This window comes from Xyrauchen texanus, unplaced genomic scaffold, assembly GCF_025860055.1.
Source record: "Xyrauchen texanus isolate HMW12.3.18 unplaced genomic scaffold, RBS_HiC_50CHRs HiC_scaffold_726, whole genome shotgun sequence".
NCBI lineage: Eukaryota > Metazoa > Chordata > Actinopteri > Cypriniformes > Catostomidae > Xyrauchen > Xyrauchen texanus.
This window is the reverse complement of record NW_026266716.1, coordinates 2909-18177: the sequence shown is the minus strand read 5'-3', so window position 1 is coordinate 18177 and position 15269 is coordinate 2909. Positions and strand designations below refer to the sequence as shown.

At 38.4% G+C, this 15269-nt stretch overlaps 1 protein-coding gene and 1 pseudogene across 2 annotated transcripts; one reads left to right on the top strand and one right to left on the bottom strand.

The window, feature by feature from the left end:
* Positions 1–5952: 5952 nt before the first annotated feature.
* Positions 5953–7355, top strand: rbbp9 (retinoblastoma binding protein 9). Of its 2 annotated transcripts, XM_052125228.1 has the most exons (6): positions 5954–6077; positions 6305–6420; positions 6531–6573; positions 6669–6774; positions 6917–7002; positions 7081–7355. In XM_052125228.1, exons 2-6 carry the CDS (start codon positions 6325–6327, stop codon positions 7308–7310), a joined length of 561 nt encoding a protein of 186 aa, XP_051981188.1. In that variant the 5' UTR covers positions 5954–6077; positions 6305–6324; the 3' UTR covers positions 7311–7355. The 2 variants fall into 2 exon arrangements, with proteins under 2 accessions (XP_051981187.1, XP_051981188.1); XM_052125227.1 differs by having other exon boundaries at positions 5953–6420.
* A 114-nt stretch (positions 7356–7469) lies between these two features.
* LOC127642700 (NAD-dependent protein deacetylase sirtuin-7-like) lies at positions 7470–11039 on the bottom strand (annotated as a pseudogene).
* Positions 11040–15269: the final 4230 nt, after the last annotated feature.

The following is a 15269-nucleotide window of genomic DNA, read 5'->3' as shown; positions in this document are numbered from 1 at the left end:
CCAGCTGGGTTTGGGGAGAGAGTAAGAGAAAGGGATCAACCCGTCTCTTGCTCCTCAGCCAAATCCATGCACGAGCCCCACGAACGATCTTTTCGTGAGTGCTGACTCCCGGAAGCAAGCGAGGCGAGCACGACGCACTCTGCCTGTTAAAGCAAATCGCAGTGCTGGCACCCGCCCTGCTGCAACGCGAGAGCAGCGTGCAGACAAACAGCAAAAACGGATGTGTGCCGTCTTCAGCTATAGATCGAGAAGAGAGGAACACGCACCGTTTGCTTTCAGTCATTCTCTCTCTTTTTTTTTTTTTTTGGAAATATATATAGTCCTATATAATATTTTCTAAACAGAAGAGAAAAATAGAACAACATTCACTGCACACTGCCTAACTGATTCTATCTCCTAACAGAGGAGAGAAAGTTTTGACAGGGTGTGTGAAACACACAGAAACAGAATCGCTCTGAAAAAAGAGTTTCTGACGACACCTGGTGACGTATCCATTTATAGCCTGGCCTCAGGTGCATCTAATGATTACATCAACCGAGGCTATAAATTCCGGTCAATGTTCATTGACGTGTTCCACACATTATTTCAGCTCGGCTCACAGCGAAAGCTGTTCCCCGTAGCGCTTAGCAGCGCAACATCAAAGTGAAGCCTTTTGTAAAGGGAACATTATCTACATTCATGTGTAGTGGAGGTTTGTGTGTGTGTGTGTGTGTGTGTGTGTGTGTGTGTGTGTGTGTGTGTGTGTGTGTGTGTGGTGGGGGGTTACATTTTTAATAATACATTTATGGATGTTCATTCTTTAGTTCTGGTTGTCCCTCAGGAGATGACAGGATGCTACAAATCTTGCTGCTATATTTGCACATTCAGCTTTTTCACCGAGAATAAAAGGGAGTTTTTCAGATGGGGTGCAATTATTAAATTGGGGGAATACGTTGATAATTTTGGGATAATAGTGTTTTCTGGTGATTTCATATTTTGGGCATTCTGTGAGGAAGTGCAGCTCTGTCTCCATCATTCCCAGATGGCATTGGGAGCAGAGTCTCTCCTCTCGGGATACCCATGTCTGTCTGCGCCGCCCCATCTCTATGGCCAGACTGTGCTCGCTGTGAGTCTGTACATCATCAATGCTTTTCTTAAATTCACATCAGAAACAGCACATTTCCCTGGGCCTGGAAATGGCTGATTTCTCGCTCTAAGTTTTGAAAAGTTTCTTCTTGGAAATAGGGTGACTCAAGAGTGGGAATATATATATATATATGGCACACAGGAAGACAGGCTGAGATGTTGATATGATGCCTTTATTAATTTTCAGCCACAGGTGACATTGTTCTCTTTTTACTAATTCTATGGCCAGTTTTATCCAGATTATGGTCCCTCCTGAGTCTCTCCCCTGTGTGACTGATGTGCGTTTGACTGATGGTAGTATTATCTCTCTATATCCTGAGGGGCAACCAGTGGACTCATCTCCTCTACCCCAGGTTTCCTGTAAGATGATGACATCTAAGTCTTCAATTCCTCTCATAAAGTTTCTTTAGAGTAAACTAAAGAGTTTCTGCTCTTTAGGCCAAAAACTGAAGAGTTCAGACCTTGAATGTTCCACATGGAAATACTAAGTGATTTCAGCACAAAATATAAAGAATCTATAGGGTTTGTTTGCTATTTTGAGAAAAGAGAAAGACAAAACACACAAAATACACAACAGTTAAAAAAAAATCTATCTTTCTATCTTTCTATCTATCTATCTATCTATCTATCTATCTATCTATCTATCTATCTATCTATCTATCTGTCTGTCTGTCTGTCTGTCTATCGTCTGTGTCTATCTATCTATCGTCAGTCAGTCAGTCAGTCAGTCAGTCAGTCAGTCAGTCAGTCAGTCAGTCTGTCTGTGTATCTATCTATCTATCAATCAATCTATCTATTGTCTGTCTGTCTATCTTTTTCTTTCTATCTATCTATCTATCTGACTGTCTGTCTGTCTCTCTCTCTGTCTATCTATCTCTCTCTGTCTGTCTGTCTGTGTATCAATCAATCTATCTATCTGTCTAACTGTGTCTGTCTGTCTGTCTGTCTGTCTATCTATCTCTCTCTCTGTCTGTCTATCGGTCTGTTTTTCTGTCTGCTGTCTATCTATCTATCTATCTATCTATCTATCTATCTATCTATCATCTGTCTGACAGTCTGGCTGTCTGTCTGTTTAGCGGTCTGTCTGTCTGTTTGTCTATCTATCTTTCTGACTGTATGGTTGTCTGGTCTGTCTGTCTATCTGTATGTGTGTCTGTCTATCTGTCTGTCTATCTATCTATCTGACTGTCTGTCTGTCTGATATCTATCTATCTATCTATCTATCTATCTATCTATCTATCTATCTATCTATCTATCGTCTGTCTGTCTGTCTATCTATCTATATGTCTGTCTGTCTTTTTGTCTGTATGTCTGTCTATCTATCTATCTCTCTCTCTCTGTCTGTCTGTCTGTGTATCTATCAATCAATCTATCTATCTAAATGTCTATCTATCTATCGTCGGTCTGTGTATCTGTCTATCTATCTATCATCTGTCTGTCTGTTTGTTGTCTGTCTTTTCTATCTATCTATCTGTCTGTCTCTCTCTCTCTCTGTCTGTCTGTCTGTGTATCTATCAATCTGTCTGTCTGTCTATCGGTCTGTTTTTCTGTCTGCTGTCTATCTATCTATCTATCTATCTATCTATCTATCTATCTATCTATCTAATTCAAAGGGGCTTTATTGGCATGAATGTAAACAATACAATATTGCCAAAGCAGAGGCTGTGTAAAAAAGAACTACACCTTAATCTATACATTTACTTTAACAAATATAAAAATAAATTATAAAAATAAATACAAAACAGGTTCAGAACTGCTGAAGACCACAGTGTTTAAATAACTGAAGAGGACTGACATATACTTACACATAAATGAATATACATACATACACTGAGGGTCACTGTGGTGAACATTGGGGTGACACATGGGGGTAAAACACATAACACAGATTCACCCACTGTCTCTCAGGCTGTGACACGTTAAAACGTATCTTGCAGCCAGTGCTGCTGTGTGTCCCTCTCCAAGTAATATATTAATTTTTTCTTGTTCGTCATGGTTATAAAATTTGTTTTTTTTGCTGTGTGTTAATTTATCCATATAAATGTCCCTTGTATTTTGAAATTTTGGGCAGTGAAGTAGAAAGTGCACCTCTGTCTCAACCTCACCTGTCGTACAGTGAGCACAAAACCTTTCTTCTCTGGGTAACCATGTTGTTCTGTGTCTGCCTCTCTCGATGGCGAGACTGTGCTCACTGAGCCTGTACTGCTCAGGATCTGTCTCTGCTTTGTATCTCTGACAGTCAGGAGATACTCTTCCAATTCATACTTTGATTTTAGAGTCCGATAGAATTGTAATTTCCCAATGTTCCAGATAGGTGATTTGAGATTGTTTGAAGATCTGATTTATTCTGATGTTTGGTTGTAAAGCAGTGCTGGTCTGAGGCTGGTTACTGTTAACCGGGTTAGTGAGTCTCAGAACCAGCTGACTGACGGGACTGTTTTCAGGATTCAGTTCTTGGGCTTGTAGCGCTTTATAATGAAGCTCTGTGGGACTTGATTTTAAATGCATCCAAAAATTTAGAGATCTTTTTTGTATGTTAATGATCAATGGGAATCGTCCTAATTCTGCCCTGCATGCATTATTGGGTGTTTTCCTTTGTAATTTCAAAATTAATTAGCAGAATTCTGTTTGTAGGTCTTCTGTTTGTAGGTTTGTAGGATGTTTGTCCCATCTAGTGTAGTTCTGATCACTGAGTGGACCCCATACCTAGTCCCTGTGGGGTGGGTGAAAATCCTGAATGGACAGATGTATTTCCCTCCCTTTATACCCGTATGTCCGGGGGCGGACGTGCACATTCTCTCTGCCAATTTCTCATGGGCCTTTTCTCAAGTTCATAGATGTGCGAGGCTCTCAAGAGTGTCACTTCTTCGACACAAAGTCTTGTTCCCTCCATCAGGGAACGGAGGTTACAATAGTAACCTAGACGTTATTCATCCAAATATTGATTTCAGAACTCTGAACTCTGCATGCTCTCTACTAGTCTGTCACATTGCTGTTGGGTGATTTGTGGCACACTTGTGTCATGAAAGGGATATTTTTAAGAATATTTTATATTTGTTTTGATTTCATAAATGGTTAAATTGATTTATAGAGCAAAAATAAATATATATTGGTTATATATTTATAATTTTGGTATTTATAAAATTATATAAATTATATAATTTATAAATATAATTAAGCTTTGTGGTAGGCAAAAAAACAAACGAATTCATGCATGTCTAAGTTGGTTTGGCTTGAAAATGTGATTTGCACGGAGAGTTTAATGAGTATAGAGATTGCTGATGTGACGTCATCGTGACGTATTACCAGTGGTGAACGCAAAGCATTTTGGGAATCCGCGGCACAAACAGAAGGCGCCAGACTTACATTGTATGGAGGGAAGAACGCAGTGTTCAAGATGCCGTCTACCTGCTGTGTTATAAACTGCAATAGTCGTTCTCACGATAGAAGTGGCATAAAGCTTAAGAACGGAAAATCCTTTTATCGTTTTCCAGCGTGGAAAAATAATAGTACAAGCCATGTTTCAGAGGTGACAAAAAGGCGACGAATGGCATGGATAGCAGCAGTAACGATTTCGTTACAATGGAGTGAAAAGGAAAACAAAAATGCAGAAGGAATTTTTATAAATGTCTTAAGCCTTGTATTTTTTAAATAAGATTTATTAATAAAGGCATAGAACCAGTTATTTTTGTAGTGCACTGACAATAGCTTTATATAATTAGTTTATTAATTAAATTAATAAAAAGACCTTGCGATATGTTTGGTATCTAGGCCTATGTACCTGAATGAATTTAAAATTAATTTGCTATATTTCAGATCAATATATTTGTTTTCCTTAATTTTAATTAACCCTAGCTTTATTCTCATCTGAATTATAAATAATTGAATTCCGTATAAAATACCATTACCATACTTTTTTTAATCAAGAGGACAAGAAATGAAAACCAATGCGATATGATTAATGTCCAAAAGATGGAACCCACAGACTGTTTTGAAATGGGGTTGGATATATGTTTTGCTTTTAAAACTGTGTGTGTGTGTTTGGTTGGGTGACAGTTAGGTTACAGTTTGACAAGAGTTTAGAGTGTGACAAAGCACAATGTTGTGTTTTATTGCGAGTGTACACAAATATAAGTAAACATTTTGCAGTTTGAATGATGTCCTCTATGAACAAAATGACGGAGTATGTTTTTGCTTCCACTGTTCGATCGCGCCCGCGCCTCTCTCACACACACACTCCAGCATTGCAATCTTGACTTGAATTCTGACTGCATGCAGATAGATGAGAGAGAGCGAGCAGTGTGGTGCTTAAAACGCATAACGCATACCGTTGAACGGACGACTATTTTCTGCCCCACTTTTACAATCTCCAGGTCCTGGACCCATCCATATGTAAAAAAAGACCTGCTGCAGCGACTTGAAGTTACTGACAACCTCGTGTGTGTGTGTGCTCTAACACTTAATATCATGTAGTTGCATATATATATGGGTGCTGGAAGTTGGGCAAGGTTGACGTCCCCTGACCGTCACTATGCTCGTAAGGATCCAGTCCTTTGATTCCCTTTATTTTCTCGTCATATCTCGTCTTTGCATTAGGATTTCGTTTTAGGCGGTATGGTCCGACAATGTTTTCTTTAGCCCGCTGCATTTTGTAGTATTATATTCTGTTTTTCACGCTAAATTTTTATTATTTTCATGCCAGAACACTAGCCTGCTATGCCAGCGCATGTAAACTGGCCAAACATACCCATAATTCTTTGCGTTCTGATGACGTTGCCGCCCAGTTGGTCACATGTCTTAGCGATATAAAACTAACTTAACCGCAGTGCGATAGGAGGCGTCCGAGACAGTTCAACTGGTCAATGTTGAATCCGAATATTTCTTTCAAGCCAGCAAATTTCCGACGGCAAAGCCTATTAAACTTAAGAATGCGCTTCAGGTGTCTCACTTACGTACGTCTTAATGCCAGAGACCGCACTATATCTTTTTATATGACCGTGCTAATTCAAAGTAAAATGTTATTTCATTAGTCATTTTTTGTTTGTTTGCTGTTGTCTTCCATTCACCACTGTCGAAGTTTACCCTGCAAACGTTTATTTCCGCGTTCCAAAACCCGGATGGTGGGTCTTTTATTGAATAAACTCTGACGTTCGTCGCTTCTCTGTTCTCTGTTGTCCAGTGTTGTAGTCCGTCTTAAAAATGCAGCTGAAGAGCGTTGTGATCCTGCCGGGGAACGGCGCAGGGAATATCGAGCACTGTAACTGGTACGGATGGGTAAAGAAACGAATAAATGAAGTATGATGATTCAACCAAAGTATTAAATCATACCGAGACATTTGGGCTTTTACTATGTCGGAGACGATTAATTTCACCTTACTGTTTGTCGTCTATTGTCATATCTACAGATATCCGACGTGTCTTGTGTGCTGAAGAACATGCCAGATCCTGGTAGGCAGAATTTACATTGCTCTAGATTAAATGAGGTCTGAATCATATATTTATCAGCTATATTATAAATATATTTATTTTGTTTGAACAAACAGTGACGGCCAGAGAAAGCATTTGGCTTCCGTTTATGGAGAAGGATCTGAATTGTGATGAAGAGTCAGTAATTATCGGACACAGTTCAGGAGCCGCTGCAGCCATGAGGTATTGAACGATTAATTTGCGATAAATTATTCAGATGAATAATTTGAAGAATCTTTATTCAGTCATCTTATTCTTCCGAGGACATTTCCAACCTAAAATCGAGTAATGAGTTAAAAGTGATGTTTTTTTTGCTGATGTTCAGGTATGCAGAAACACACAGAGTGTATGCCCTTATTCTGGTGGGTGCTTACACCACAGATCTGGGAGATGAGAATGAACGTGAAAGTGGTGAGTTTAAATATCAGTTTATTTGAGATTTAAAGTGTTAATGGTTAACTAATTAAAAAAAATTCTCATCTCATTCAGGATATTTCAGTCGGCCATGGGAGTGGGAAAGGATCCGAGCAAACGTGAAACACATCCTTCAATTTGGATCCACAGACGACCCCTTCCTGCCTTGGGAAGAGCAACAGGAAGTTGCTGATGGATTGAAGACAGATTTAAAAAAATACTCAGACCGCGGACACTTTCAGAAAACAATCTTCCCAGAACTCATTGATGCAATAAAAAGACTCAAAACTGACAGTTTTAAGTGATAGCTAACCAAAAAATAAACTTCTCCCATCATTTACCCTCACGAATCCCAGATGTGTATGGCTTTCTTTTTTCAGCAGAACACAAAGATTTTTAGAAGAATATCTCTGTAGATCCACAATGCAAGTGGTGATCAGACCTTTCAAGTTCCAAAAAAAAAAAAAAAAATCAAAGAGCAATAACTAATAGTGGACTATATTTAAATTTTTACTCAATCTAGTAACACTGATTTATTGTAAACTACTTTATTCTCAAAAGGAACAGTTCACCCAAAAATGACAATTTATTCACATTTATGTCATTCAAAAAACAAATCTTCTGTGGAACACAAAACGCAGTGTTCATGCTGCTCCTTTCGATTCAGTGGCCAAGCTCCACAAAAAGACAAAGAAACAAATTTCAAGCACAATAAATGGTGGTCCATACATCTCATACAATATATTCCAAGTCTTCAGAAGTCAAACTATAGATTTGCGTGTTGAACAGACCCACATTTTTGATATTCACTGAAAAACGTCCTATCTGCTGCAGCTCTAATAACTCTCTCCCATGTGTATACTACTTTTATAAATACTTTTACAGCAAAAACCGCTGGTTTGCACATATCTTGTAAGTGATGTCAAATAACATGTCAGATTCGAGAGCCGTGGCAAAGGGAACAATTATTAGTGAATAATAGCCTAAATTTGGGTCTGTTTCACACAGGAAGATGTCAGAAGACTTAAAATACAGTGCATGATTCATATGGACTACTTTTATAGTGCTACAATACTATTTCTGGAGCTCGAGATCCCCAATTGCCATCATGTAAGGAAGGAGCATTCTGGACAGTCTACTTAACATCTCTAATTGTGTACCATAGAAGAAATCCTACGGTTTTGCAATAATATGAGTATTATTATAAATAATAATAATTTTTGGATAAACAATTATAACCAGGCATTTCAAATTGCAAAAAAAAAAAAACTTCTGTTGATCTCATCAATGTGGTCTTCAACTGCTGTCATGAGAATCATATATTGATTACTGTAAAAACCTGAGAGCTGAGTTAAAATGCACCTTGCAAATTAAACCATCATTGTAAACCTGTCAAACTGCTTACAGATAAACCTCTTCCCGAGTCCACTGAGCTACTCCAACTTGCTCTGCTACAAGTTTTCCTTTTCAGGAAAGCAGCTACACTTGGCCCATGTAGTTGTAACAACACATTTAGATCTGTAACAGCCTATCGAAAACATTAGCCAGAACTTTTAAGAATGCTTTGTCCTAAGCAAACATATAACAGTGTTTGAGCAACTGTGTGCCATGAGGTTTTAGGAACATGTCCTATTTTTCAGCTTTATTACATCGCTTTCTTTTTGTCCTTGCTTTGGAGTATCATCTTCCAAAACAGCCACCTTGAACCACTATGATGTCATCTTGGATCTGTGGTTCTTGTGAAACATTCTCCAGAGCAGGAGGTGCTATCTCTTTACGACTATGACTGTCCTCTACTGCACAGAGTGGTGTGGCCAAGCTGAAGATGGGGTCTTTTAATCTGTTATTTATGAAAAATAGAGGAACACAATGTTAATAATTATAAACCAATAGTTCCAATCCTGCTGATTGGCCAATATAGTGTTTCAGTCATCTTAAAATCATACAACTAATAACCTTTATTTGTCAGGTACTATTATTTCTAGCAGAAGGACGATGCTTTTTGAATTTGCATAAATAACATTTTCATGAAAAGTTGTATACTTTAAATGTTTATTAAAATGAACTGCTACATTACGTGCATAATAACACTCTTTAACTGTAACTATATTCATAATACAGCACAGCTTCTCATCCCTTAAAGCTTAATTAACAAGTAAATATATTAGTAATGCAAAGCAAACTCATGAGAGGTGAGATAATCATAGCGGGAGATTCATATGTATATTTTCAGTTACTTTGGTAACTTTTTATTTAATTTTAATTTTTTATTATTAAATCTTGAAATACAAAGAATTTTGGCAAATTAGCTTCAGAAAAGCTGACATTAGTCTGCATCCTTGATATATTCTATTTCTAAAGACATGGTCTTGCCTGTTGTAGACTGGAATCTCAAAACCCAGCTCCACCATGTGATGACCCAGAACAGCATCACACTTCCCATGAATCTTCAGAGTAGCCAAGTTATCTTTCGGTGTCCACTTTGATAAAAAACAAAACTGTATCAAGCTTCTGGATAATGTTAAATGTCTCCTTTGACTTGAAAAACAGAATAATAAATAGGTTTTATGAACAGAGACGTCACCTGCCGATTTACAATGTACAACTTTGGTCTTTTATTTGCTGGTCTGTTCATGCACCATAAGCAGGAATATTTCTTCAACACATGAAGGTGCGTACACACTCCCAGCGACATCGCGTGCGACAGCGACTCCATTTCATTAATTTTCAAAGAGAGCACAGCGACTTCCGGCGACACGAGCTGTCGCGACCGTTGGCGCGAGATGTGGGCGTGTCCAGCGATGCGACAAAGTTGAGAGAAGTTCAAATTTATTCAAATGAAGAGCGACTAACGGAAGCGACAGCCAATAGGAGAGAAGACGGGAGAGCTCACGTGATCCTTCTCTCTCTCTCTCTCTCTCTCAGCTCCTGCAGTAACGGAAAGATGGATGAAAGGCTAATTCTTGCTGTTAGAAAATTTCCAGTGCTCTATGATATGTCTCTTCCCACGTACAAGGACATTTTTAAGAAAAATACTGCGTGGAAAGGTGTATCTGAGATCGCGGGGATTTTGTGGACCCAGACATACCGGCATTTTCGCCGCAGATAAACAGACGCTATGGCAAACAGCACGCCTTGTTTCTCATTCATCTTTGATATAAAGCATTTTATGTACTGATTCCATTTATATTTAGTCTTTTCCCTCCAAAATGTTTGTTTTTAGTGGCAAGAAAAGAGATTCGCTGTCAACAGCAATGGAATGACATCCGAGAATGTCATTTATAAACGTTACTATGCAACCAGTAGTGGCTTCACCGCCAGCCACTGGTGACCTGCGTCGCTGGCAGTGTGTACGCACCTTAACAGTGAAACACATAACACATGATATTACCAGCACAATAAAAAAGGTATATATATATATACTCTCTCTCTCTCTCTCTCTCTCTCTCTCTCTCTCTCTCTCTCTCTCTCTCTCTCTCTCTCTCTCTCTCTCTCTCTCTCTCTCTCTCTATATATATATATACACACACATATACTTTTGAGATAATTTTGCGATTTGAACAGCGATATAAATAAATTTAATTATTGTGACTTCATTGAGCAGTGCTGCAGATCTAATGATCTGTTATACATTACATAATGTAATAATAATCATCTTGTTAATAAGCATTATTATATGGTTGGTTTATAATTAAAACATACTGTATGTAGGTTTTTTTTATTGAAAAGTGGACATTCAGTGTTTGAATTTGTTAGATATATAACAAGTTTTTAAAAAACAAATCCTCTGTTTTACCATTTTACCTTCAAACTGGATCCTAAACAGAGGATCACGTCAGCCTGCTGTGCCGCTTCAGCCGCTCCCTTCCAGTTGAGTGGTTGTTCCAGGGTGCCACGTTCACCAAAATGCACGATGGTGTCTCTGAGCTCCAGTCTGCAGTCTGACGACTGGTATCGTGTCTATGCAGAGCTGTATGCTCAGTCACGTCAAACAATCTGATGAACTCTCGTGCTGGAGTGCAGGAAACACACACCTGTGTGACATATGGAGATTACATTGGGTCAGAACATGTTACACGCAGATATCATCCTTTTATAACATTTAGAAATACTTTGCTGAACAGCATGAATCAGTATTCTCTTTGGTTAGGGTAATTTTAGGATTTCAGAATGATATTCCTTGTAAAGTGTATGAAAGTGCAAACTGTTTTCCTAAAGGTTGTTGAGTATTGAGTGCAGGCAGCATTCCTAAAATTTGTTGCCAGGATCAGAGGGGTTACCAGGATATCATGTTTGGGGGGGGGCATTTGGCTTGTTTGGGGGCAACATAAACAATTGAAAAAATCGGCACAAAATTAAGCTATACTACACACAATCTGTTTTAGTGCAAATCTTTTTCTAAGCCAGGAACCCAGGGCCCCTATTAGACTATAGGGCTTAAACTGGATTTTTGTTGTGTCAGACCTCACTCATCTGCAACGATGGAAAAATATGCACAAAACAATCCACTTTTAAATTGTAATTTATCATCAGATGCAGAGGCGTTTCCAGCATTGAAGGACATCTGGGGCTTAGCCCAGACAATTTTATTTTCACACTAGCAACCACTTCCCTGTAGTCCAAAGCTGGTGAGAGGGTATTCTTTGAGTTTTGCTCGGGCTGGGCCTGTTTCTACAGTTCCTAAATCTTCCACTCTAGTACTATCATCAACATCCTCTCTCCTCCCTGAATCATCTGTGATGCAAAAGAACAGATACAGTACATAACTTATTGCAAATCAGCTTCAAACAACTAATTCATCAAGTGCTACATATGTCAAATTATAGACCAATACCATTGAAGAAAATGTATTGGGAAGAGCAGATCAGTGGGATTGCCCTTAGATCTATCATGATTCTTGAATTTTCATGTACACTAACATAAAGTCATCACAAAAGAGTTATATTATAGTATATTATATTAGAGTAAAGTGAGGTAAAAAAAAATATTGAATACAAATAATTTATATTTTTTGACATAAATAGTCAAAATGATGTATAAGATCCTAAGTTAAAGCAATACATGAATCACTTTAGTCTAAGTTCATTGACACACCATGGCATCGAACTGTATATAATTCTCATCATCTCTAAGAGAATAATTAATCTGTCAAAATCCTTTCATTAGGATCATTGAGATAAACAATGTTTCACTTTTAACTTTCTCTAAAGTAAAGTGACTTATTAATTGTTACCAGTTTCCATGCCTGATTCTGGCACAGCTGCTGCTCCTCAGTCTGTAGCTCATCTTTGCTACACTCTACAAAACCATTTAATCAAATCAAAGTGTATATTTCCTACAGACTAATATCACAAAACAAGTCACACATACATTTTATGTTAATGCTTATTAGTTAACCTTAGCGAAAACAACACCTGATAAACAAGAAAAGTACGCTCCGAACAGGGCTCGAACCGCGGTCTCCGGCGTGAGAGGCCAATACGTTAACTCGGAACTACCAAGCTGCACTAATCTTAGCAATTAGGATAGAGGCTACAAGTCTTGAGGTTTAGCCTACTGCGGGTGAAAGCCAGCTAGATGATGATCTTAAGACTTTAAGGACAAAAACAAATGTGAATTCTTACCCACTGACTTCTTTCGGAAAAATCCCCAAAGCCTCATTTGCTTAATTTTTGCTGTCTTTCCTGCTAATTGCTGTTAACTCGCCACTAAGTAAAGTTAGTTGATGTCAAGGACTGTGCAAGCTCCTCCTCTACCTGCTGCATATTCAACAGACAGGAAGAAACGGAGTCGCCCATAGGCTACCGACAGCAAAGGAACTTATTCTATAGGCTAGATTATGCCTATGTCTATTTTTACAGGCTGTATTCAGTATGTGCAAAGCCAAAGCACAATGAAATAAGGCAACTTATGATTTTGGGGGTTTACATAGGCTTTTGTCCGGTTTCATATTTGTCAGTCAACTATTCAAAATACATTCGGGGCTACACTCAAAACAACAGATGGACAGATTATTTCTCAAATTCTCAGGGGAGGCAGAGCTTATCCTAGGGGAGGCACTGCCTCCCCCAGCCTCCCTCTAGACACGCCCCTGCTAACAGTTGCATAGTTACCACCAATATGTTTTTTGGGTATTATAGCGCTACCACGTGGTAAAACCGTGCCAAAATTTCTGGGCGACCAAAGATTGACCTCTTACATTAGCATGCCAAGTTTGGTGAAGATATCTAATTTCGTTCAAGAGTTATAGCCATTTACGTAAATTAATTTGCATAATCAAACGCATCAAGGGAGACTAATGCTGAGGCAATTGTCATTGCCTCGGACAGATGACTTCTCTTGGCAGTTTCAATTTGGTTCTGGAGACTGAACCCAGCGTCAAGCGCTGTATTGCCCTCCACATGACAGAGTTGCAGAAAGCGTCACAGAGGGGTGAGTTTACGAGTTTGATGTAAAAAAGCAGGAGGTGTGAACAATAAGCATTGAAAACATGTGAAGAGAGAAAAAAAGCTTGGAGTTGATTTGATAGCAGAAAGTAACTAGAAAAAAAAGTTCGTCAAGACAAACTTTAAGTTGGCTTGTGAAAGTTTGGACCAGAAAGTTTGAAGAAGTTTAAAGTAGTTTGAAGTTTAAATTAGTTTAAAGTAGTTTATAGTTTAAAGTAGTTTAAAGTTTAAATTAGTTTGTAGTTTAAACTAGTTTAAAGTTTAAAGTAGTTTGTAGTTTAAAGTAGTTTAAAGTTTAAAGTGGTGTGACATTTCCTGTTTGGAGCTTAACTTGAATAAGACTAAAGAGATGGTAGTAACCTTTTCTAATAAGCAGAGGCAGGTGGCTATGGCAGCATCTACTGTTATTCACGGGAAGCCTATAGAGATTGTCAAGGAGTACAAGTACCTTGGGACGATTTTTGACAATCTGTTCAAATTTACTTCCAATACAGAGGAGATACTGAAGAAATGCCAGCAGCGGCAGTATCTTTTAAGGAAGCTCAATTCCTTTGGAGTTAGTAAGAACTTGCTCACTATGTTCTACTACTCCTACATTGAAAGTGTCATTACATTTTCCATCGTCTGCTGGTTTCATTCTATAAGCCTCCAAAATAGAAATAGTCTGGAGCGCACATTTAAAGTCTGCTCAAAAATTATTGGACTCCCTATTAGGGCTCTTTCTATTATAAGTGAACAGCAAATGCTGAGGTTGGCTGGAAGGATCTTGCGAGACACATCACATGTAATGTTCTCTGTTTTTGAGTGGCTTCCTTCACGGCGACGGCTTCGTTGTCCATGTTGTAGGACACAAAGGAGGAAGGCAACCTTTGTTCCCAAATCGGTGCAGCTTTTAAATTCTCAACCATCTCTAGCCCTCTTGTTTATTATGTCTTGATTTAATTATTTTTTAATATATGTATATTAGGTATTCATTAATATGTATTTCATGTACACTGTTATTTATTTAATGTAGGATGTTATAATGTATAATGGTTACGTTACTCTATGTGGCCTTATTAATTGCCCCTTGGGGACAAATAAAGTGTTTTGAATTGAATTGAATTGAATTGAATTAACTTAGTTGCTAGATAGATAGATAGAGAGATAGACACTCAGATAGATACATAGATAGATAGACACGTTTTTAGCATGTTTTAGCACTTTGCTAGGCGAAGCTAGCATGTGTTAGCATGATAATGGCACGTTTTTAGCATGTTTTAACACTACGCTAGGCAATGCTAGCATGTGTTAGCATGATGCTAGCACGTTTTTAGCATGTTTTAGCACTTCGCTAGGCGATGCTAGCATGTGTTAGCATGATGCTAGCACGTTTTTAGCATGTTTTAAAACTTCGCTAGGTGATGCTAGCATGTGTTAGCATGATGCTAGCACGCTTTTAGCATGTTTTAACACTTCGCTAGGCAATGCTAAGCATGTGTTAGCATGATGCTAGCACGTTTTTAGCATGTTTTAGCACTTCGCTAGGCGATGCTAGCATGTGTTGGCATGATGCTAGCAAGTTTTTAGCATGTTTTAACACTTCGCTAGGTGATGCTAGCACGTTTTTAGCATTTTTTAGCACTTCGCTAGTTGATGCTAACATGTGTTATCATGATGGTAGCACGTTTTTAGCATTTATTAGCACTTCGCTAGGCGATGCTAGCATGTGTTAGCATGATGCTAGCACATTTTTAGCATTTTTTAGCACTTCGCTAGAAGATGCTAACACATTTTTAGCATGTTTTAGCACTTCGCTAGGCAATGCTAAGACGCTTT